Source organism: Lemur catta, chromosome 6, assembly GCF_020740605.2.
Source record: "Lemur catta isolate mLemCat1 chromosome 6, mLemCat1.pri, whole genome shotgun sequence".
NCBI classification, from domain to species: domain Eukaryota; kingdom Metazoa; phylum Chordata; class Mammalia; order Primates; family Lemuridae; genus Lemur; species Lemur catta.
In genome coordinates, this window is record NC_059133.1 from 46,866,121 (window position 1) to 46,890,606 (window position 24,486).

The window sequence follows — 24,486 nt, forward strand, 5'->3', positions numbered from 1 at the left end:
CTTTTGCTCATGAACCCCTAAAAAAATTTTGTGCCAGTTACCAAGTTGTTGCCTTTCACCTCTAAATCCATCTTCCTTGTCTGCTCTGCCAAATTGAAGCTGGGCCCTTTATGTATTTTCTTGTCAGCTAGCATGATGCTAAACTTTGCCAGTAGCAGGCACAAGAGAAACTGCAGGGGGAAAAGGTCTTTCCTTGCTGGTTTCAGAATGCTTGCTTAACAAGCTTCCCCAGAGCATGTGGCTTCTTTCCCTTCTGGATCCTGCAGCACACACAGCTTCTCCACTTCCAGGCTCTTGCAGCGTGGACGGCTTCTCCAGTGCCAGGCTTCTGTAGTGTTCTCCAGGTTCTGTAGGATTCTCCTGCACCCAACAACTTCCGTATAGGCAGCTTCTCCAGCACTTGGTTCCTGCAGAGCAGCTTCTCCTGTATCCAGCTTTGGAAGCATACACTGTTTACCAAATGCCCAGCTGCTGCCCCACAAGCATGTCTCCAGTGCAGGTGCTGCTTTCAACGCACAGTGATGAGCAGCACCTAGCAGCCAGCAGCTTCCCCTAGCACTCCTCTCAGGTGATTTGGTAATAGAGTGCCTCCACAGAGACCCCTTCCTGCAAACAGCTTTCCCCAGCACACCAAAGGGTAAATTTCCAGCAGATTCCAGAAGGCAGATTACTGGAAAGTTTCAGAGGTTGGATTTCCAGCAAGTTGCACTATCATGACACTATAGTGACTTCTCTGCTATTTAGTAGCTACAGCCTGCGGTCCCCAACCATGGAAAAACTGTCTTCCATGAAACCAGTCCCTGGTGCCAAAAAGTTTGGGGACTGCTGATTACAGCCATGCCCTCTCCAAAGATCTCAGCCCTGGAGAAAAGGCGGGGGCGGTTTCCTTGGGCTTTTCATCTCAGCCCTAGGGGTCATGACTGCTTCTCGTATCTGCTATTCCTGTATTCTTTAAAATTTTCTCTTCATTTCCTACTAGCCAATCCTTCATTACCACAATCCTCTGTTGCAGTTCATAATTCTTTATATTAAACTTTCCTATTCAAAATACTGTGTGGTTTCTGTATCCTGATTGGATGCTGACTGATACATACTTCCTCGTATATTTGAAATTCACACCTAAAATTTATCAGAAATTTAAATAATTGCAAAATATTAATTTTCTGGTGTTCTGTAAATTGTCTACATCCTTAAAATGTATACTTTCGAAACCTTAGAGCTACATATTTAGATCATTTAATGAATGAAGTCTACCATATAAAGTATTAAGTAATTTGCAAAGCCAGTCAGCATTGTGGAATCAATCAACCAAATCAGACTTATTCTCTGTCCAAAATAAAACACTTTTATTTCATTTTTTTTCATTTGAATAGATATGTTGATACATGCTCTCATGGCCACTCTCTCACTTAAGGAGGCTGGCAGAGAATGGATGGCCAGGCAGCAGATGGAGAGAGAGATAAGCAGACAGGGAGGTAGACTGAGCCGTGCCAGGAGCCGTGCCAGGAGCCTTGCCACGATGAAATATTATTTCAATATTCAATAGACTTTTTTGCCTTGCTTTCAAGGGTCTCTCTAGAAGTAACGCATTCCTGAACTGTCAGTTTGCTTGATGCCCTGTAGACTGTAACCCAGGGCAATGAATCACAGTTAGGATTTGGGCTGAATGAGAGGTATGACACCCTTTGTGAAGTGGGAGAAGGGTGATCTTGATAGAAGAGATGGGAAGGAAGACATGGTAGACCACAGACCCTCTCAGATGCACCAGTTTCAGGAAAATGTACACGCAAAAGTTGAGGATCAGAAAATTGATTCCTTCAAAACTGCCCATGCCCTGTGGCCCCAGGAAAGTTGTTGTGGACCCCCAGGGCACACATTCTCCAGTATGAAGACAGCTGCACTAGACCAATGAGCCACTACATTCTCCAGTGAAGGACAGAGCAGGGAATTTTCCCCCAAATAGATAAGAAACCAAGTAAAAAGAAGCAAACAATTAAAAAAAGACAAAGTATAATATAACAATAGTATAATAAAATATTAAACCATATTCCTTAAAAATTTAGAAAACAAAAGCTTTCCTTACAAGAATGCTAAAGGAAACAGAGGCAATATAACATCAAATGTGAAACCTGACTCCCACCAGTACCTATGTTTGGATAAGAGTCTTGCTTTTAGGATTTGTGACTCAAAATCTCACATGGGTTAAATCCTTCATTTGCAGTGGTTCTGTTTCTTATTTAAAACAGTAAGTTTTCCTTAGATGCCATACTTTAATGAATCACATGATAGGGAAAGAGATGGAGAATCTGTAACAAAAAGCAAAGGGGATGTGGCCAATTTTTACCATTTGGGATATTAAGTTTAACATGGCTCAGCAACTATCTTAAGTGTTATATCAACTATTATGACACAAGCTAAAGGTGTTGAAATATGAGGACGTGTGTTTTCTGAGAGGAAATGGGTGACAATTTGAAGGTCGGTTTTTTAACATGAAGAATAAATACATAAGAATTCAGAACAGATTTTCAACCAACATTAATGTGCAATAAGGTTTGTGCAATTTAAGAAGGTTTTAAACTTTTTAAAAATTTTTCAAGGAAACTACTGCTTCCTGTTATTTCTGGAAAATCTGTAAATGCTAGTGTTTTAAAAGAGAAACATTTATAGAGGGACATTAAGTGTGTTTTACATGCTACAAGAATCAAATTCTTGTTTATTCATTTCACCTAAGAAACTCTGTAATTATGTTTTAAATAAATGATATTTACTCTCAATTAAGGTTTCTATCTTTTATTCCCCTAAATCAGCAACTCATGGGAAGGACATGACTTCCAGGATTTTTCTTCACCTAGATAAATACACTTTTGGTAAAGATTCTCCTTTTATGAGTAAGATTCACAATCCCCAGAATATACTGTCTGAATTAATTATTATGGTCAAAAAGTCTGTGTGCTTCCTGTTTTATGGTAAACTGTTAGGATCTTTAAAATAAGGATTTTGGATTAATGCAAAAACTGTTAACTTAATATTACATAATTTTGTTACTTTCAATACAGATATTTCCCTCCACTGCAGAAGTATGATCAATCTACTTGGTGGATATTATTCAATCTGTAGGATGTACATGAGGAACTTTTCATTATGGTCCAATAAACACATTTAGGGCCATCTCTTGAAGACAGAAAAATCAATAAATACATAAACATTTCTATGCTTGCCAAAATCTCTTTTATAGCTCTTCTAAGCAGCACCATGATTATTGGAATGAACAAGTTAACGTTGGGTATTTTAAAGATCCAAGTGTGCAAAATCAGCCAGTCTGTCACACTGGTAATTTTCCATGAAAGCATTAATTACTTTTGTTTTGTGGGTGGTAAATAGAAATAGAAAAAAAAAAACAAAAAACAAGAAAATTCAGTAATGGAAAGATCCTAAGATGAAAAAGCAATAACTAGTTTGTTGCAATATATCCATACAGGTTTTCAACATACTTACTTGAACAATGGAGTTCCACAAACAACACATTTATATATTCCAGGATCTTTGTGATGTGTATATTCTCCTTCAAAGGCACTGATAAACAATAAACAGACCATTAAAAAATTAAAGTTAGCACTATTTCTTATAGAAAATATTTCTTAAAATATATCTCTCCAATAAATCTTTCAAGGGTTTTTTGTACTAAAATGAGAACAGACCAAACATATGGAAATCTGAACAATACTAATATATTTCGAATCTATAATAAAATGTGCATATAACTACTCCAAACTAGTGCAGGTTAAATTAAAAAAAAAATCACACCATCTAGTTATGTAATGCTTAGAAAAAAATTTTTCCTATTTAAAAAAAAAATCCTGTAGTTTAGATTCACAGAAAGAACATTATTACACAAGATTTCTGCTACTTTACAGTGTCCAAGCGTGTATACCAGAAAATTCAGAAGGGCCCAAGTCTTCAAGTGGAAGGAGTCTTATTTTTTGGTTTGAAAAGGAATATTGCAGCTTTAAGGGAATATTTTTCTAAGTTAACAATCTTAAAGGCTAGGAGGTCATTCAGCTAATACAAATCAGCTGTGCTAGCCCAACAAAAAGTCTATGTGCTCTGCAGCTTGTTTTTATTATCCTTTCACCCTCTTTATGAGGTCCAATTTTTTTATAAACAGAATTTTTAAGAATGACCTAATCTCTGGTTGTTTGTGTGCATTAAATCATTTTGCTAGTCGTGTACACAACAGGATGGATAGAAGTTCTCCTGAGCTGAAACTGAAGTCCACTGCTAACTTGCTGTATGGTGAGGGTGGACTTTGTCAGCGATTCAACATTTGGTAAATTCAGTAAACAGTAGATACTGTGACAGGAAGAGAGAGCTGCCTATTAACAAGGATCCCATGTGTGGTAGAGAGCTCTTTCAGTTCATGAATGAAAACAAGAAGTTACATCATTAATAAATTTGGATCAGAGGTAAGTTACGGCCTAATGCCAAGCTCCATGGTATAAATTAGACAACAAAATCATTGGACCTTGGCAATTTACCTTTGAGTTGGAATCAGCTGAGAGAGACTTTATTCACTAAAAACAGTCTTGGAAGTGAACAAACTCTTTTTTCAGGACTTAGGGCGAACTTCCAAGGACCAAAGCCATGTGAGGGCAGTTATTGAAAATTTTTGACATTCCAACCACAAATGAGCCAATAAATACTTTCTCCACATGTGCTTCAAAAAGAAATTGGAGTGGGGTAGAAAGGAACTAAATTATGCTACCTTCTTTTTGCAGCCAAAACGTCTATACTTACAATGGCCACCTTCAAAATTTCAGCATCCTGGCATAGTGCCACGTCCCTCATGGTTTTGCTTACTGTGATGTCTTCCCAAAAAATGTACCTAAATCGCTATTACTTCCACACATTTTGTAGTAAACTGAAAACAGGCCCTTAACAAAAGCTTTGTGACTTTATATAAGATATGAAGTGTTCATTAAATGGAGGAAAGAACAAATAAAACTTAGTCTTAACCTAAACAATACCATTTTCAACCTTTTCAAGGATACTAATTTGTAGACTTTAGCAAATAAGTGCAGAATTCTTAAAATTAATTGGCAAGGAAGAGGATTCAGTGGAGGCAGGCAGTGGGAGAAGAAAACTAGCTCTTGCTTAATGCCTTTTTATTACAGCTCACCTTACCTTTCGGTTCCTTTCTCCTGAGTGACATGGTACTGCAGGGGTGTTAGCCGCTTCCTCAGTTCCTGCTGGGAAAAGACCACCTTACAGTTCTTTTTATCCCTACATGACCCTGGAAAGAGAGAGGATATGGGAGAAGGAGGCTTTTTAGCTTGAATCCTAAATAATTGCTTTGGCTGGCCGCCACAACACAGCTTCTGCAGTCACTTGTCAATGACCAGACCAGTCCCTAATGCACTAGAAAAGCTTAGCTTACCTGAACTGCAGCTGATTATTTCTCAGAGTTTAAAAGGAATGTTTCTTAAGATTCAGGTGATAGCATTGGAACAGTGACAATGTGCTATAGGCAAAGTTTCCAGCATGTGATAAACATTCACAAGATACATCCTTCATGTCTCCCAATACTCTGAAACCCCTTTTTTCTCAAATGAATTCAAAAGCATAAGTCTATTCACAAGCATTTACACTGTATATATAAGATGATGGGCATATTAAGTTAAACCATAACTCTCCAATAATTTTGCAACTTGATAGAATAGCTTGAAACCACTGTCATTTAATTTCCATGATTTAACTATCATCCTTTTTTTTTTTTGAGCCCTAAAGATGTATTTTTCTATTACCGGGAATTGCTGTTCTCTGTGATTCTGTCAGACATGTCACTAGGGTCTGCATAGTCCTTACAAATAAATGTCTCTTTAAAGACTGTATCCTACCATGTTAAACAGGCAGCAAGAAATTTTCAACAAACTACTGAAGACATTTACACTAATGCAGAGTCAACAAGTTCCAAAGAAAGAGTAAGAAAAATAGAAAAGGAGAAAGATAAAGAAAAAAGGAAAAGTGAATGTGATTTTATTTAAAGACCTACATTTTCTTTTTGCAAAGTGTATCTAGGAAGACTTCACTGATTAAGTGTACCTGAATGGTGAAATAATTTTAATATGATTCTAGTAACAATGGCAGCTTTTATTTCAGCCTATACAGACTGCAGTAAAATGTTCAGACAACACCTGTTTATATGTAGGATTTTATTTTACCTGCACAAATGATTGAAAAGAAATATAACCCCAGGACAGGGCAGCCATTACTCACTGCAGTAAAATTGCTTTTCTTTGCCATCCATCACAGTGAGAAAGAAGCTTGCAGATGGTCCTAAATGTAAAGACTTCTTACCATGTTTTGAAGTTACTAAAAGAAAGCTTGCTTAGTTTCCTAAATATTAAATTCAACTCCTTTTGAAATATAAGAAAATATGATCTAGTAGTGGAAATGCTGTCTACTTCTTTTACTTTCAAGGTACCTAATGTCACAGTATGTGAGATCACTGAAATTAAACTAGGAGAAAATTAACCAACCAGTTACTCTGTGGAATTGAAAAAAGATATCGGCTTCCAGAATCAGGGCCACCAAGATAGAGTAGTTGACTCTCCATAAGAGAATACGGAGGCAGAAAGACCAAGCCAGAGCCGAACAGAAGGGTACACCTTGGAGTAGACCTGCAGGTTGTCAAACAGCACCTCTGCTGACCTTCCGCAAGTCCCTTGGCCCTTCCCTGGCCCGGAAAAACCCACAGGAACAGCTGGCATGACACCAATGGCGTGTTCACCTCTCATCTCATTGGACTCCATATTACACTAGGCTTTATCCCAATACCCACTATTTCTATTTTTGTTATGTTAGGGGTAGATAGAAATGTCTCCCTGAGAAATGTTTGTCCTGTCAGAACAATCCATTTCAATAGCTTGAATGCAGAATGGCTCCTTCTTAAATAATCAGTTGACTATGATAGATGAGTTTCTGCTCAATTCAGTACAAACTTCTTAAAAGGTATCATTTTGTTTTTATTCATTTATTTGTTGGAAGGGTTGTATTTTCATTAATTTTGTCAAAAAAAAGTCATTAACTGCAAACTTAACACAACAAAATATCTTGGTTAAAATCATTCTTTCTAATGGCATAGATAATTAAAATCTGTACAATTAGAATTAAACAATTCTGTCCAAAATATTTTTGTTAATATATGTTCATTCATACAAAAAGACCAATTGTGTTCCCAAAGTTGAGAGAACTAAGCTACCCATCTGTATGTCATTTAGTCCAAGAGAAGCAACTGCAGGTTTAAATTACATGGTATTGGATTGCAATTTCCTAACATTGGATGCTTTTCTGCTTTTTTACCTTGAGTCATTTACTAAGGAGTGTTCATAAAAAGTAGCTTAAAGCACAGATGCTTGCAAATCATTTAGGCAAAGATGTTTCTCTCTTTTTTATTCTCCCTCTCTCAAAAATCTCTTTTCTGAAGAAAAAGAATAAAACTGTTGGTCAGTATTGATGAACCATGTCAAGTATTTGTACAAGGAAAAAAGGTAAAATTGAAAACATCTGATTGAAGTAAATAATACAAACATAAAAGCTTTACTAGTGAATGAAGGGTATTGAAGAGACTTTATTTCATAGATTAGAAATTACTTTTGATCTAAACATTCTTAAAAACAGATTGTTTTCCACTATGAAACATCTCATTAACTGTGCTACAGAGACCTCGTTTTAATGGCAAGCTTTGACAAAGAGTGCTGCTGTACTCCTTTGTTAGTCTCCGTCTTATTTGGGAGGGGAATAAAGATTTCATTCCAGCTTTCTTTGTTTGTCTTTCAAGAACCACTAAAGCAGTATTCACACAAATTTTGTAGGAATGTGCCCTATGTCATAGCCTACAAATTATTTGGTTTTGGTGCACTTAAAGGTCATCTTCCAAATTAGCAAAATTTTTCTACATCCTGGCTTTTCAACCTTAAATATAAATATTGTTTCCTAACTGTAAGTGAAATTTGTTCTTTAAGAAATGCTAGTGATTATTTAAAGTTGTCAAACTTTGTAAATTTTTATTCTTTGGTCATGCTAGTTCTCAAAATAATTAGGCTTTTAAAGTACACCTAATAGCAAAAGGAAATATATGTAGACTAGAAACAACTATTGTGATTTTATATTAAACAACTCAATGAGAAGTTAGGTTTTAATAAATGTCTTGCCACACAGTTTCATAATAACATGTTTCAGACAACTGAAAGCCATACTATTACATCAGCTCTTCTATCATCAGAACAAAAAATTGGCACACATAAACATAGAAAAGCCCATTTTTGTCTCTGATTTCCCTTCTATCAGACTCACTTTTCTAAAGTGATACGGTGCCACTGTTAATTTTAAAGAAATCATTTTATTTTGAAATTCTAGAGCAATTCATTGGATGGTTTCCCTTCACTATCTTCACTTAGGTACTGTAATTTTCTTATTACACAGGGTAATTTAATATTAGTATTATATGTCATCTGTTCAATGACCCCTAAATTGGCTTAGAAGTATGTCAGGGAAAGATTTTTTTCCCTTTATTTAAATGTTTAATAGTGTACTTTAAAGGCACAAGTGAGTGTTTGTGTCCACACATGCAACACAAATATGTCTGAGGGGATAATATTGCCATTTTGGTGTCTAATCATAACATCATTACCTACAGAGTAACTTTAGTATAGATCAGATCCACCTTGAACTCAATCCAAGGATTTTATTTAATGAAATATGTCCAAAGTCTCTTTTTATATTGAGGCTTGTTTCATGTCGTTGTCTCAAGTTCAGTATTGTTTTGAGCCCATGTGAAGCTCCTGCTGTAAGTAGAAATAAACTTCCAGCAAGAGTTCACTTTCTAGTTCTGCCTCCTTCTCAGCCATGTGACCTTAGACAAGTCAACTTCTCCATGTGTTGCCACCCTCACAGATCTTCTGTAAGGACCACAAACATTAGCACTTATCAAACTGTCTGAATAAATGCAATATCACATTACCATATGGATTATAGTGAATTCTGAAGTTAAAACTGTATTTTAAAAGGTAGCCAGGTCAGTTATTTCACTGCGCTGCAATAGTTTATCGGTAATTATTTTTCTATAAAAATTCCCTCAGAATAGTATTTTCCTCACAAGTTATCTTTTAAAAATGATTAAAATAGGAAGTGAAGGACGAAAATAAAATTAAAATTTGAGGTTAGCACATTTCCAGGCACTTTCACATAAACACATTTAATCTTCTCTGTAATTCTAGAAAGTAGTTGTCATGCCCATTTTACAGATACAGAAACTGAGGCTAGGAAAGGTTTTAACATAACTCACTAAGGACAAATAGCAAACATAGCAACTCAAATCCAGAGCTGTTTGACTGCAAAATCCATAATCATTATACTCTCTGTCAGGAAAAATTATGTTGCAGCTTTTTTCTCAAATTATACAATAACTTTAAACTTAAAAACCATCACTAACCACTTAAGATAATATGGGGAAAAAGTAACAATCATCTCAGTACATCCAGAAAAGTTAAATACGTTTGTCTAATTAGCCAATGTCTGCTTCCCCTGTATTCCTTCCTTCAACAGAGTCAGTGACAAGTTTCATACGAGATTTTCATGAAGTCTATAAAATGTTGAAAGGCTTTTTAACTTCCGGTTAAGAAGTAAATCAGATCTGTTACCTAAATCTCAGAGCACTTTTAAGTCATAAATTTTATATTTCGGTGTGAAAAATCAAAACAAAACAAAACCTAAAGATCCTATAACTTTAATTTTGGTTCTAGGATCAGAAAAAAATGAAACTATTAAATATATTCCCAAGATAATAAATGAGTAAGAGATAAGAATATCTTGTTTTGCTTTGGGTTTACTAGGTTAAAACAGTAAAGTTCACGTTGAAATATCGTGCTGCTATATTTAAAGATGAAATACTTTATTTTTCACTATAAATTTTGTTAGTTCCTACTCTGTCATTGGAAAATTGAGCAAATTTTTATTCCAGGCATAATAGTGTTAGAATTTCTAAATAATTGGGCATTTATAAAAGCCAAATCTAGTTCATTTTTAGAATAAAATGTAAAATATATACCATAATCCATCATTTTTTGTATTTGTTTGCATTCTAGTAATTCAATAAAGGCTTTAAGAAAAAACTGCAAAGCACAGGGGGAAGAAAAGTTCCATGCTTGTAAAAGCATTATCAATTCTCATTTTTCTCTCAAAGTAGACATATATAGGAAAAACATCCCTGAGATTAACATACAATCTAAAATGTCAGGACACTTTTGCTTTAGTCCTCTGATATCCACAAAATTAGGGCTGCAGGGCTTACTTTGAGGACCACTGATCCAAGATTTTTTCTTACCTTTTTTTAAGTCATCAAAAATGTTGAGTGTTTACAGAGTACCAGATACTATGCTAAGTAACATATATTCATGAATTCAATAATTATTTATTGAGTACCTATCATATGCTGGCATTTCTCCAAGTACTTAGGACATACCAAAGAACAAAATAAAGACCCTATATTCATGGAGCTCCCATTCCAACAGGGGTAGGGGAAGATAAAACATAATGAAAATAATTAAGTAAATTATATGGTCTCTTAGAAGGTGGTAAATATGCAGAAAGGAAAAAAGCAAAAGTGGAGGAATTGGGAATATGAGAAATAAAGATTACAATCTTAAATAGGGTGTTCAAAGTAGGCTTCACTGAGGTGACATCTGAACAAAGCTCTGAAGGAGGACAGGAAGTTGGCCATGCTGATATCTGGAGGAAAAGCTTTCCAAACACACAGAAGAAATGGTCAATGTAAGAGAGGGAAACACTAAATTCATATTCCAGTCGCAGAGACAGACAAGTAACTTCAGTGCAACTATTAAAGCCTGAATATGAATAGATAGGTAAACAACAATTTACACATGTAAAGCATATGCTTTTAAACCAGGAAATTTACAACTACGAATCTTAATACAGACAATGTCTAGCATTATCTTTTTTACTTCCAAGAGAAATCCTAACGAATAGCCTTTTAGCAAAGGGCTAAACTCAAAAAGCTCTCAGAGAATATTTTTCTGGCTGAACTTTGAATATACAATCAGAATGCAGCCTCTACTAATTTGCTTTGTCTACTTAATGGCATCCTTTTGTGACTCCAGATCATCATTCTCAACCTGGAGTCATGTGTAAGAAGATACTCAATAGATGTTTCTGGTAATAAATTTTGGATGAGTCTATAGAACAAAACCCCTTTGACCAAACAATGCTTTTACCCTTCTGAATACTTCAGTTAACTCTCCCCTTCAAAGTAATCCTATAGGCCATGGCAAGGAGCATCCATAACCAAAGAAAGTATATAATTAGTACCTCAACTTGGTTTCCATTTTTTTTAAAACATTCTTAATTTTTACAGTTAGGGTCAGTTTCATTTTATCTGGTCTTCAAGTCCTGAATATAACACACATATACACAAATACACACACACAAACCTATGAGTCTTGGGAGTCAGAAAACAGACAATTGTTTCTTTTTAGGGAAAAGAATTTTTGTTTTTTATATGTGAGAAAAATCACCTCTTTATTTGCCATAAAAATAATCACATTTCATGCCTTCTTGCTATTTTTCTTTTACTTCATGTAAGACAATTCTACAGATCAGTTTCAGTTATATTCAACTGATGTATGCACAGAGTTCTAATTAACATCAATGGACTTATAAGCATGCCACTGATGACATGACCATTATAAACTTCTTAAATTAAACAAGACCATATGTTTTAGTGGTGCATAGTTGAATGATAAAATTGGTCTTCTGGTTTCCGTACTGAAAGTTTGAATAGATAAACTCAGAAGACATTGTCAAGCAAGTTTTCCTTCCAAATCTACATGCTCTGATAAGGTCACCCCTACCAACACCCTTAGTACTAGGGTATCTATTCTGCAAGGTACTATTTACATAGGCAAATATAGTACTGGGCAATTATTTTCAAACATCTTCAGTTGTTTCTGCTTTTTCCCAAACACATGGTAAATTCTTTGAAGATAGCTTGATAATTATTCATATTTTCTACAGTTATTTATTAAACATCTATAGTGAATCAAGAACTGCGATGAGTACTAGAAAGTTAAAAATAAATACGTTAATGTTCCTGCCTGAGGAGAGCACATATTCTAGCAGGAAAGATAAGACAAATAATCGATGCAATGTGGAGCCTTATATAATAATAAAAGTATGTGCAAAGTTTTGTGTAAAGAGAGTTATCAAAGACAACATTAACACTTTTAAACTTTGCCAAGCTAGACTGGAATATAGAAAACTCAATTAATAGCAACAGCATCTACAGGGGCAGAGTGCCAGAGAAAGATCCAAACAGGGAAGAGAACTCCATCTAGATAACCTGACAGATGTAGTGTGATCAAATGTGTAGGAGTCAAGATGGTAAGTCTCCTAGCCTGATGAAAGGTATGTCGAGTCTTTCATGTAAACAGGATCAGCTAATTTAACAAAGCAAAACCAAGCAAAATAAAATGTAGATCAGATTTGAAAAAGGAGAAATTGGATGGCTGAGAAATAAGGCAGTTTTAAAATTAAGGGAAAAAATGTGCAAACAACTTTCTTACTCTAAGTTAAGGGGAGTAAATTTATTTCCCACAGTATCAAAAGTTTATTAATATGATTTAAAATTCTATCCTTAATAGTAAAATCTCATTTGTGACATGACTTTCTTCATAGGAAACAACAGAGAGGTTTACCACTACATACATCCTGATGAAACATGCATTAATAATTCACTTGAATGACTGTAAGATAGAAAGCCACATTTTACATTTCTATCTTTTACTCGTGTTATAAATTTTTAGTTGTTGAATTCATGTGTAGTAGTCACTTTATCAGCATTCTTTAAGCACCATAAAAAACTAAAGAGTACTTTATCAACTCTTCAAAATTTAATGCAAATACTGAGAGCAATGATTTTTGTGTTAATGTGGACCATAAAGCCTACAGTTTAGTGAAATATTTAAAACATGTCTCGATCCAAAAAGCATTTTCTTGCTTACAAAGCATATGAGTAAAAAGAGAATTTTTAAAGGCACTGCCATCATCAAGTGACAACAGTGGAAGAGAAAGTCACTTAACTTCAATTCTATCTGATTGCATGTGAAATGTCTGACAAACTTGGAGTTCCCTGTTTTTAATTTTTTTTTTTTCCTGTATGGGTCTTCACTAGAACATCATAGCCTTCACAGAAAAAAAAATTAAAAACAGACAGCTCATTTCCATTCTACATTTCACATGCAATCAAAAAGATTTGCAAAAAAATAGCTCTCTCCCCCATTCTCCCCCTCCCCCTTGGGGAGCACAGCCTGCTAGGGAAATGAGGGGTAACCACCCACAAAAAGGAAGGAAAGGAATCCTCCCTTAGATTATCTTGCAGAATTTTATTTAAATGTAACATGGGATATACTTCACTAGAAATAAAATGAAATTTATATTGTCAAAAAAAACCCTCAGCTTTGCAAATTTCCAAAATTATGTTACTACTCAAATCAAATTTCAAATCTAAACTAATTAAGCACAATGGACAGAAAACAAGTCTGCAATTTCCATTCAATGAACAGCTACATCTGAGTCTATACATTCCAAAAAAATCTTAAGCGACTCTGGGGAAAAAAATGGTCAAAAATTTTACAACTTTCTTTTTCACTCAGATAACTCAAGAAAAAGCATAAGGATTCCTATGAATTATTCAATATCTAAGGGACAGCGCTCGTATATATCCTGGTCGTCTTTGCAGCTCCAGCACTTAGCAATGTGCCTGGGCAAGAGGAAGAACTAAATAAGTCTATGTTGTATTGAAATACTTATTCAACTCTCCATTTTAATTATTGCCATTTAAATCTTCTTTCTAAAAGATGTTTTCTAAGTGATGCCTTTGACTATGTATCTTAGAATTCACTTTCAAATGGCAATAACATTTGCTTAATAAATCAGTGAAATTTTAAAACCGAAGTGACAGAGTAAAAAATTTTTTCCTTTATTACAACTCTGAATCCTTTATTACCTAAAGCTCCACATCAAATCTTTTATTATAACTAATATTCCATTAATTCTCTGGATTTAAGATTGTAAGATTACCCTGTCCACCATTACCCAAAATGCATTCTGGGAAACAAGGGCTCTAAAAAAATGCTAATAGGTTGTTCCCCTTGGGGAGTGAGAAGGGGACGCTTCCACAGTCAAATCAGATTAGGAAAATCTAGGTAAAATGGGTTTCTTGATGAAGACCTTCTCAGAGACTTTCTTATGCTGATGTATATTACTAAATATGTAGTATTTTGACACACCATTATGCTCCACTAGAAAAGGAAAAAACAGTTGCTAAATTATGATACAGTCTTATCACAATGATTTTTAAGCTGCATTCTGATTGCCAAGATGGTAAAATGTAAAAACAGTGCATCTTAATATTTATGAAATATGGTAGTATATACAGAGTTTCTCAATTTGATGATGATATCCGCCTTATAAGGTAAAATTAAGAGACCTAGTGCTCCTTAGATTATAATTTGGGAAATGATGAACTTCTAGTCCAAAGCCCTTGAAAGGAAATCAAGGTCCAAAGAAGTTACTTGCCATGGTAACAAGAGCCAGATTCTCTTGTCTGCAGCTTTCCTTCTTTAGCTTTTTCATTCATTACATTTCTCTCTTGAATCCATGCTTTGTTGCACTTTAAACATACCCACCTATTACTAATCCATGTGTTACTAATGTGCATACTAATCCATGTGTACTAATTACTAATCCATGTGTACTAATCCATGTCCACTCCCACCCCTATCATCCCATTCCCCCACTCCTACCACCTCTCACTAATTGTATCTACACATTCCTACAATATCTTTCAGAATGGTCACTGCTTGAACTCCTATTCTAAGAAGCCAGTCTGCCATTTGGGGCAGAAAGCAGCACAATGCTTCTCACTTCTTCTACTCCCTGTCTCCACAGTAAAACAAAAGAGGAAGTGTTTATATAGAATCATAAAACCATCAAGCATATAACTCCCTTCATCCTATAGATCATAGGACCCAAAATGGCCATCTTTCTCACCAGAATGTACATTCCTTAAGAACAAAGATCACATCACTTACAATGTGGCATTGTTTTGACAGATAGATGATGCCACTTATTCACAATCATTCATTCATTCAGTATTCAATATTTGTTGAACACCTATTATGTGACAGACATAATTCTAGCCGCTGAGATGTAGCAGTGAACTAAACAGACAAAAATCTATGCCTTTCCTGAGTTTACTTTGCAGGAAACAAAGATTTTCCATAACAGACATAGATTTTGCCTGATCAAACCCATCACCTTTCCCAGATTTATTTCATGTCTTCCTCCCAATCCTGCTTCTTCCCCACTCCCCACCCCCAATTTCTTCTCCCTTACAACAAGGGATTTAAATTGCACAGAACAAATTTTAGGGAAATGTCATCTAGTGTAATGTAATGACCCTCATCTAAAGGTCATATCTAATTGTAAAAGATTTGACAAGAATGATAGATTATTCTCAGTTTACCGATAAAGAATAGAAATAAAAGGTACAAAACAAAGATTCCTGGGCCCAGAAAGCAAGTTGGTGGTAGAAACAAACTAGTAAATACAGATCAATCTTCCAATTTATTTCTTCATCAATACCAATAATATATGATGGCAAGCTCTGAAACTTGCTGTGATGTTATCTAAAATTTGCACAAGAAATACTAGAATATTAATCAAGCAGAATATAATATAAATAGCTGTATCATTCTGAGCTAACATGCATTTCTGCAATAAAACAAAATCTTTAAAAACTGTATTTACAAAGTTCTGAATTATGTTTGCTTGATTAAAATTCAAATATTCTAATGATTTAAATTAACATTCAATTCTTTGAAATTATGTGGCTGAATAGTAAATATATTTAGTGTTGAAGGAAATGCTTATCATAAAAGTTATCAAGTAAATTTAAATCTTTATAAGTATATATCTTAGTAATCATCTAAATAACTAACATCATTGTCATTTCACGGTATATTTTTATAACATTCATTTATATTTAGTATTAAAAATATACTAAATATAAAAAAGAGAAAAACCAGGAAATAAAGGAAATAGGGATTTTAAAATTTCAAATAAATAATTGAATTCAGATGCAAAGGCATAAAAAGTAATTTGAGATAATTTGCCGTTGCATCTCAATAAAACCTATTTTAAAGAAGTCTAAATTGAAATGTATCTAGCAAAAGCAATCATGAGAATCAATCTCTAAATAAAGTATTTAGGATGAAGCTATAAACTAGAAAAGGAAGATAATAAAAATTCATCAGGTATCCCCAATACTCATGAGTCTTTGTGAATTGTCATTCATGGCTTGTTCCTTTATTAAACTTGTATTTGTTGACAGCAAGAGGTGGCTCATTTTAATAAATCCTTCCATGACCTGCTATGTTACATTATTATAAATATATTTAGATAAATAAACATCTAATTACCTATATGACACCCCCAAAGTCCACATTGTCTAGATATTCTTACCCTGTAGAAATATCATTTGTTTTCAGAACTTGTAATGTTCTATATTCTTTACAGTCATTGTTAATTACTAAATTTCTCAAACTAAAATTTAATTTTTTGTTCATGCCCATTTTAACTATGTTGCTACTAGATGTTGTTACATATAATTATTAATGCATATGAAGAATTTGCTCCATATTTAACAAAGAATTAACAAACTATGCACTTAAACCATATGCCCAACACCTTATTCATACAGATGTATTGCTTTATAACATTTTAGCCTTGACTAATATGCATTGTCCACAAATAATTTTTAAAACTCATCTGATAATTAGATGTTTCACAGCAACTTTTCAACATTAACTAAAACTTTATTACATCACAGAACTACTAAAACATTTTGTTTTAGAAAAAATATAGCTCTATCAGAGTACTCATTAATCAACATTCTAAACATAATTTTTCTTAGTTTCCTAAAATATTTTAACTCATGCAAAAAATGATTCATGCTTAACAGTCAACACGTTAAACTAATAACATTTTCGAGATTCTATAAAAATTCAAACCATAGCGAAACAAAATGTGAAATTTTCTTTAATTCTTGGGTGGTCTGCTGAAGAAAATTTAGCTGCATATAAAACTATAAATTACTGTTAAATCAGCTATCTGGATAAAAGATAAGTTAATTTATGAAAACTTGTTTTAGTTTATAGAAAGTCTACACATGAAAGACAATTTCTACGAGATGTCCAAGCATAAAGCACTTGGAATCCTATTGAAAATGGAAAAAGGTTTTGCACTCTACAAATACTGTTTGAACATAACATAAGCAGAAAAATTTGTGGTTTATAAATCCATATGTTCTTAAATGGATATTCTTTACATACTTTTGTTTAAGTTTTCACAATGTACCTATGTGCTAATGATATCAGTAAGCGTTCATGCTGTGAAAGAATGTAAAACTAGTGCCATCTACTGGAAAAAGGGAATACCATTTAATCAACTAATCGCAAATGATTCTGTGAATTATATGAGTGGAATTTTTATGACTATTTTTCAAAACTATTTCTTTTTAAAGAAAAAAACTTGCCCAAAGCATTTTTAATATAATCAAGGAATTCAGGTAAGATGAACATGTAAGAATGGTGAAACTGGAGAACTGAGGGCATCGACCTGAACACAAGGGGGAAACCCCATTCGTGACACCAATACAGAAATCAGAAGCACTGTGTTCTGATCAGAATTTTATATTGGTTTCATGTGTATTTTTTAGAACACAAGTTCTGAATATGTGGTCAAAGAGCCTTCCCTGAAGAGTTTCAGAATATCTAACAAAAAATTTTGTGAAATTATATGAAAAATTGTGTGTAGATACATATGTGTCTTTACTGGGGAGTAAGGTCATAACTTTTATCAAAGAACTGTGGAGGTGGTCGGTAGGTCAAGACTCAGAAAAGGTTTTCAAAAACTAATATAGAAAGCCAGTCTATTCAGTAAGTGAACAGCACACTGACGACTTCGATTATTTTTTAAAAGTGAATACAATCAGTTGCTATTAATGAACTATTGCCAGCTCAGACTTGAATAAGGATTTCTTACTTATGTATGTTGCTTTGATGCATATCTGTAGTATTTCCTTTTTACAAATGTAGAATTTAAAGCACAACAAACAATGTTAATTTGCTCCAAAGAAGTAATCAAAAGAGAGTTCTTAATTCTCATGATAAGTAAAATATGCACTTATTCACTTCCTCAAACAATTTACCACCAACACTCAAATTGTTTGAAAGAAAAAGTAAAAGCAATTCTGGATAACATACAACATACATTGAATCTGTTACAAGTTGTGGTTATTTGTTTAGCTGCAATGTGATTTATACCTATGGTATCCCCTATACTGTATTAACACAATAAAGTGAGAAAAAAGAAATTGTTTTTAACAATAAATTCAAAAGCCAACCGAACCATGAACTTTACTTTTAATCCTCCTATATAGGGCAGTCTCAAATAAATTTGTATTCTCAGTTACAGCTATGACTTCAGCTACATATAAACTTTCAAATGTTTATTTATTCATTTAACAAATATTTATTAAGTGCCAGGCACTGTGCTAAGATCTGGAGCTATAAGCCTGTGATTCATACAGTTCTAGTTATACAGATGATATTCTATGACTTTCAAACACCATTTGAAAACTATCTCTAAGATGTCTAATTTCCACATTAGAATCCTATTATATCTTTATAAAGCACATAATAGCCATGTGGCTCTTCAATTAATGGAGCCACTGAAGTCAAATAAGAATCACAACCACATTATTATGTGTATGATGTTGGAGAAAAGTATAATTTATCACTGTAATTAGTACCATTTAGACAAATTTTATTTATTTCACCCTCACTTGGCTAAAAGCTAGCATGATATCTAGTTTGAAGCTATAATTACACTTACTTTTAAAAGTATGTATAAAATTGTGCTTCCTAATCCCTCCTCAGATAATGCTTCAGTCTTGATTTAGAGGCAAGGAATTCTAATGTTCAAACATGGAAAATATCTGTGTCCTCCCACCACAATCCAGCAGACTTCTGTAAGTCCCCAGCATTAATTAGTATTGTGTTCTAAGATATGATTAACCAAAAACCAAAAATAAAAACAAATGACACTTAAAAAAATTCATAAAATTTAAGAACGGAATAGATTATTTAATTTTAATTCCTTGTTTTAAAGATGAAGAGACTGAGATCCAGAGAGGCTTATTGATTTGTTCAAGGTCACACAAGTTAAAGGCAGAACTATGGTTAGAGTTTTCTGACTCTTATTCCAGTGCTCTTTTTAATACATAAGAGAAACTGTTAGAGGAAATTAAGAAGAAATTCTGAGAGAGGAAAATTACCTTTAATTACAAACATGAGTGAACCGTAATTCAGATGCACTTAATAAGCCTTAAATTAAAATTAGGCTTTATTAAAAAATAAGTAAAGGAAGTCAAAGCTGAAAAATAATAGATCACTCTTCTGGGATATGGCCTTCATGCAGGTCAATCCTGTTATAACCAACTTTAAGAGCCTGTTCCAATTATTTTTTAGTTCTGGAATTATTTCATATTGAATAATACTCAAAATTAGTAGGGCACTGGCTAGGGAACAGAAATCTTTTTGATTTACAGAGATTTCTGTTGTAATGGGTTTTGACCAGGGAACAGTAAATTAAAGCAAGACTTCAAACTTTCCCCTTAATTTCCTATATCTCCAATTTTGGCCTCTTCTCTACATACCCGTACAAAGTAGTAAGAACTAGAATTCCCATCTCAATTTCATTTTTATTTTTCAAAATTTAGTTTGTTTCATTATTGTTGAACTTAATTTCTTCAACATTTCTATACATCTAAGAGTTAAAGAAATGGATGATAAAGATTTTGCTAATATTCAAGTTATAAAATATGTAGACACTGGAAGACTGACTTTCAGAACACTTAAAAATTAAGTAGTGCTTGAATGTTTAAGGAATTACAGAATACGATTCTAGCCAATTCATTTATCAAGTTAAAATGGGTTTACAAGCCCTAGTAAGAAAGATGGAGAGTTTCTCTGGGCTTTCATTAGTACTGGGTAGTAAGAATAAAGAATGTTACGTATTTATAGGACTTGAATTCTGGTTCAGCAGGATATATAAGTAAAAGAGATCAAAACAACAGACTGAGATGGTTCTTTCTCAAACATAAGGTGTATATATGTGAGTCCTACGAAGGTAAAAAATAGCTAAATGAAAGATGGGACACATTTCAGTGTTTTTAAAAGTCTATTGTATCGGAAAAATATAAATGTATATTAATATAGATACATGGATTTCTATCGTGAACACAGTAAAGACATATATAGTGTTTACTAATATGCCAGCCACTGTTCTAGGCACTTTTCACATCCCAATCTATTTAATTCTCACAGCAACTCTTTCATGTGGGCACTATTATTATCCCCATTTTACAAACAAAGAAGCTAAGACACACAGCTAGTTTAAGTGGCAAAGCCAGATTTCAAACTCAGTTAGTCTGACTCCAGAATTTGTGTGCTTAAGCAATGTGCTCTAATAGCTACTTCCTAAAATTTATCAGTTTTGTTGAATTTATCTTTGAATCATTTTGTTACCAAAACTTAAGGATATTCATATTTCAATCAAAGAAATTTTGTAGGGAAGGGAAGGTCTCTGAAGTTTAAGAGGGCTCCATGGAGGATGTGGTGCTTGGACACTGGGCTAACTGCTGCTCATGGTTTGAGATTTAGCTCAAGCACCATATCCTCCATGGAGCCCTCCTTAAACAGAGAACTTCCCTTCCCTACAAAATTTCTTCCCCTAAAGAAAAGAGCTGGGACCATCCTCCTCTGAATTCCCATAACAATCCAAGCATAAATACCTCTAGTACACTGGTGTTATGGCTCAATGGTCCTCACACAGTTCCATTTCCACCTTGTACTCATAGAAAAAAAATCAGCTTTACTTTATTTATTATTGTATCCTCACTACTTAACACAATGCCTGGCACTCATAGTCAATAACAGTAAACATTTAATGAATTGGAATTAAACTATATGATATAGTAATAGAGATATTTATATCAACAGAAAATGTAAATAATATTGATAATCATGTTCACAGAAATAAAATATTGGCCATTATGGTTTTCGTAATAAATTTAAAATATTAAACTTACAATACAGGCACATATGAAATTTTGGACTTCCATGCCTCACTTGCTTAAATGCTTAAAATTGCATTTTTAAAAAATGTAATAGTTCTAATTTAAGAACCAGTTGACACATGCTATATTACTTCTATTTATTTGGTCACTGTTAAGTAGAACAGCTTTTCTTTTTAACTACAATAAATAAGTAATTATGCTAAAATTATTCATTTCATTTTTTTCCTAAAGGAATGGCCACGTGTGGAATGAAAAGCATTTTCATTATTCTTTAACAAGATGAATGTCCTATTTTTTGTGATTTGGGGCAGTTTCTTACTAAGATTGCCAGCCTCTTGTGAACATTATGATTTGCAGATGTGTAGTGTGCATTAAAGAACAAGAAGATATCATGAAATATTAGTGACAATTATATACTGGGCAAAGAAACTGGACAATGTTTCCAAGGGTTGTAAGGACTGTAGAAATGAATGTTACTCAAAGTAGAGTGGTGATTTATAACCAATTTCCTTCTTCAAATTAGGACCCAAGAAAAAGAAAACGGAATTTAGCAAAGCGTGATGGTGTATCATTTCCTGCAGCAGAAACACCCACTCAGCCCAGTGCCCTCACTATGTACAGTACAACAAGCAGCAACCTGAGGGAAGCCCACAGGCTCGAAGGGCTACTGGCTGGCTCTTTGTCACCAAATGCAGCAGGTTGAAGGCAGACATCACTGTGATATCTTCACCAACAAAACGAGAGGCAAAGAACAGGGGCAAGAGCTGAGTAGGAGAAAAAAAAAAATACACAAATTAAAATATCACAAATGTTAAACACATTCATTGCACAGTTGATGGTTACAGTTTTATCTGGAACTGAACACATACAGTGCTAATAAATTTCAAATGCCTATTTTTCAGACAGTGAACTTACTTTTAACCTAGGCTTATTTATATCTTATGGATAAATTACACACTATATAATAGCAGGGTAACCTGTGAACTCAGTTGGCAAGAGGTTGAGAAAAGAGACAATGTTTAAAACAGTTGAAAGGAATTAACATTTACTAAGTTTGTACCATGTGACAGGAACTGTCTGGAGCCTAATATACACGTTGTATCATTTAATTCTTACAATAAACCTAGGAGGTAGGTTTTATGCCAGAATACATATGTGAGGAAACCAGGGCTCAAAGGTCCCAGGGCACAAAGCAAATACCAGAGGAAAAAGGATTAGAAAACCCTGTTATATCTGACTGCAACGCCATGTTCCTGCCTCACTCCACTCTGCTTTCTTCCAGCAATTATTTGCAAATATGCCTCCCAGGAGAAGACTGTAAAACATCATAAGATTAAGAAATTTCTTTTGTTCAAGCTTCATTTTTCTTAATAGAGAGCAAAGAAACCTCAGGAAAACTAAGAAATTTCACTTTTAAAACAGTGTTAAGTTTGAATAAAGCACGGCAAATATAGATTTTCATTCAATTTTATGATTTATAATTTCTAGATCAATTCTGTGAATAATATTCATAACCTATTGTTTAAAAGAGTAAAAATATTTTAAAGTCTTTGGAAATAAATCATGTGGAAGAATCTCAAAATTTTGTTGATGTTAACCTTTAGAGAAAACTTCAAGTCTTAGGATTTTCTTTAAAGTTTTTATACAAGATTCCAATTGGTAAAGATTAACTTCAAATGAAAATGGAAAATACCAGATTAATATCAACTTCCTATATTTTTTTTAAAATTAGCATTTTAAGTGGCTTTAACCACTAAATGTCCAAAAATCAATATAAAATTAATGCCTTGTTCATTTCCTGACCATAACCACCCACCCCCAGTCCCAAAATAAAAGTCTGTTCCTGGACTCTTCTGACCTCCTTGAAGAACAAACATATAATAAACAGTAATATATTTTACCAAATCACTCTGGAGTATATCTGACAGAAATCTGCTTGTATTAACATGCCTGAACTCTGACTTCTCCAAACTAAACTCACTACAAGACTAAAATATTTTTGTGTTACTAACTGGAGACAAAGGGGAGGAAGAGGGAAGGTAAGTATCACAATGCACAGACTGAAAGAACCATTAAACATAAATAAACATGTCATTTTCACGAGTGACTGCAGAGCAAGGAAAAGAGAGCATTCCTTTGGAGCAGACTACTGACTAATAAAAGATCAAAGGTCTATACCTCACAACACTATAAATAAAAATGTATTTTTTTCCTTGTGACCCTTCTCTGTGAGGAATAAAGTGTGCACGGAAAATGTAATTACTTAGCAAAGCTGCAGCCTCATTGTGCTCCCACAGCTGACCATAAAACGTCTTCCTATTCTGTTTCATCAACTGCTGTACCAGGCAGCCCAGGCGCCTACCGATCACTGTGGCCATCTGGCTTGTGTCAAAGCCAGCGCACAGGAAGAAAGGCAGTGATGTCACTCTGCAGGTCAGGGAAAGAACAAAGATGCATTCTACAATTAAAAGCTAAGGGCCGCAAATACCAGGGGCCCTCCAGCATGATAGGATTGTGTGATTTAAGAGTCTGTGTTGCTTTTATTTCTACCCAAATAGCCAGGGCTCCATCTAGTGGCAAATTAGTTTTGCCCAGTTTTTTTAAGAGAGGACCCAGAAAGTGCTACACTAGCACCAACAAAGTGGAGCAACTAAAGTGATTTTACAGCAGTCTCGTCTTTTTTTTACTGAAGAATGCAAAAAATACAACTTGTCACACTGTTGTCCATTTTCAAACCCTACAAAGATGCATTTCATAGGTTAGGATTTGATACAATCCTGACTACTTTAATACTTGCAAAGATAGTAAAAAAAAAAGCTAAGTTTGCAAAATGCATGTAAAGTGGCCTTACTCACAAACTACTCTGAAAATATACATCTAAAATTCAAAGTGAAAAACAGTTCTAAAGAGTGGATGTATGCATCTGGATGCCTTGGTTAAATCAAACTCATAATCTTATACTGCCACAGAACAAAAGAATCACAGTTAATATAGCCCTAACATGTGACATCAGGAGGAACTCTTCTCCAGAGAGGAAAAAGTAGTATTTTGATGCTGAAGTGTTTTAACAAAATTATTTTTTAGCTAAAGTTTTCCACCTAATTTATGTCTGCAGTAAATTAAATAAAACATGTTAACAAACAGATGTAAAATGCATAATACATTTGCACAAAAGATCATATATCACAATGGATGTGTGTGAGCTATAGACC

At 34.0% G+C, this 24,486-nt stretch overlaps 1 protein-coding gene across 5 annotated transcripts in view; it reads right to left on the reverse strand.

The window, feature by feature from the left end:
- MSRB3 (methionine sulfoxide reductase B3) overlaps positions 1-24,486 on the reverse strand; it is a 226,249-nt gene that overhangs the window by 173,924 nt on the left and 27,839 nt on the right. For 3 of the 5 annotated variants that reach the window (XM_045553428.1, XM_045553427.1, XM_045553431.1), the window contains exons 2-3: positions 5,182-5,290; positions 3,496-3,573 (exon numbers count right to left, since the gene is read on the reverse strand). In XM_045553428.1, the coding sequence (XP_045409384.1) occupies positions 3,496-3,573; positions 5,182-5,290 (187 nt within the window). Of the gene's footprint in view, positions 1-3,495; positions 3,574-5,181; positions 5,291-21,911; positions 22,039-24,486 lie in introns of all 5 variants that reach the window. The other 2 variants (XM_045553432.1, XM_045553429.1) reach the window with 1 other exon arrangement.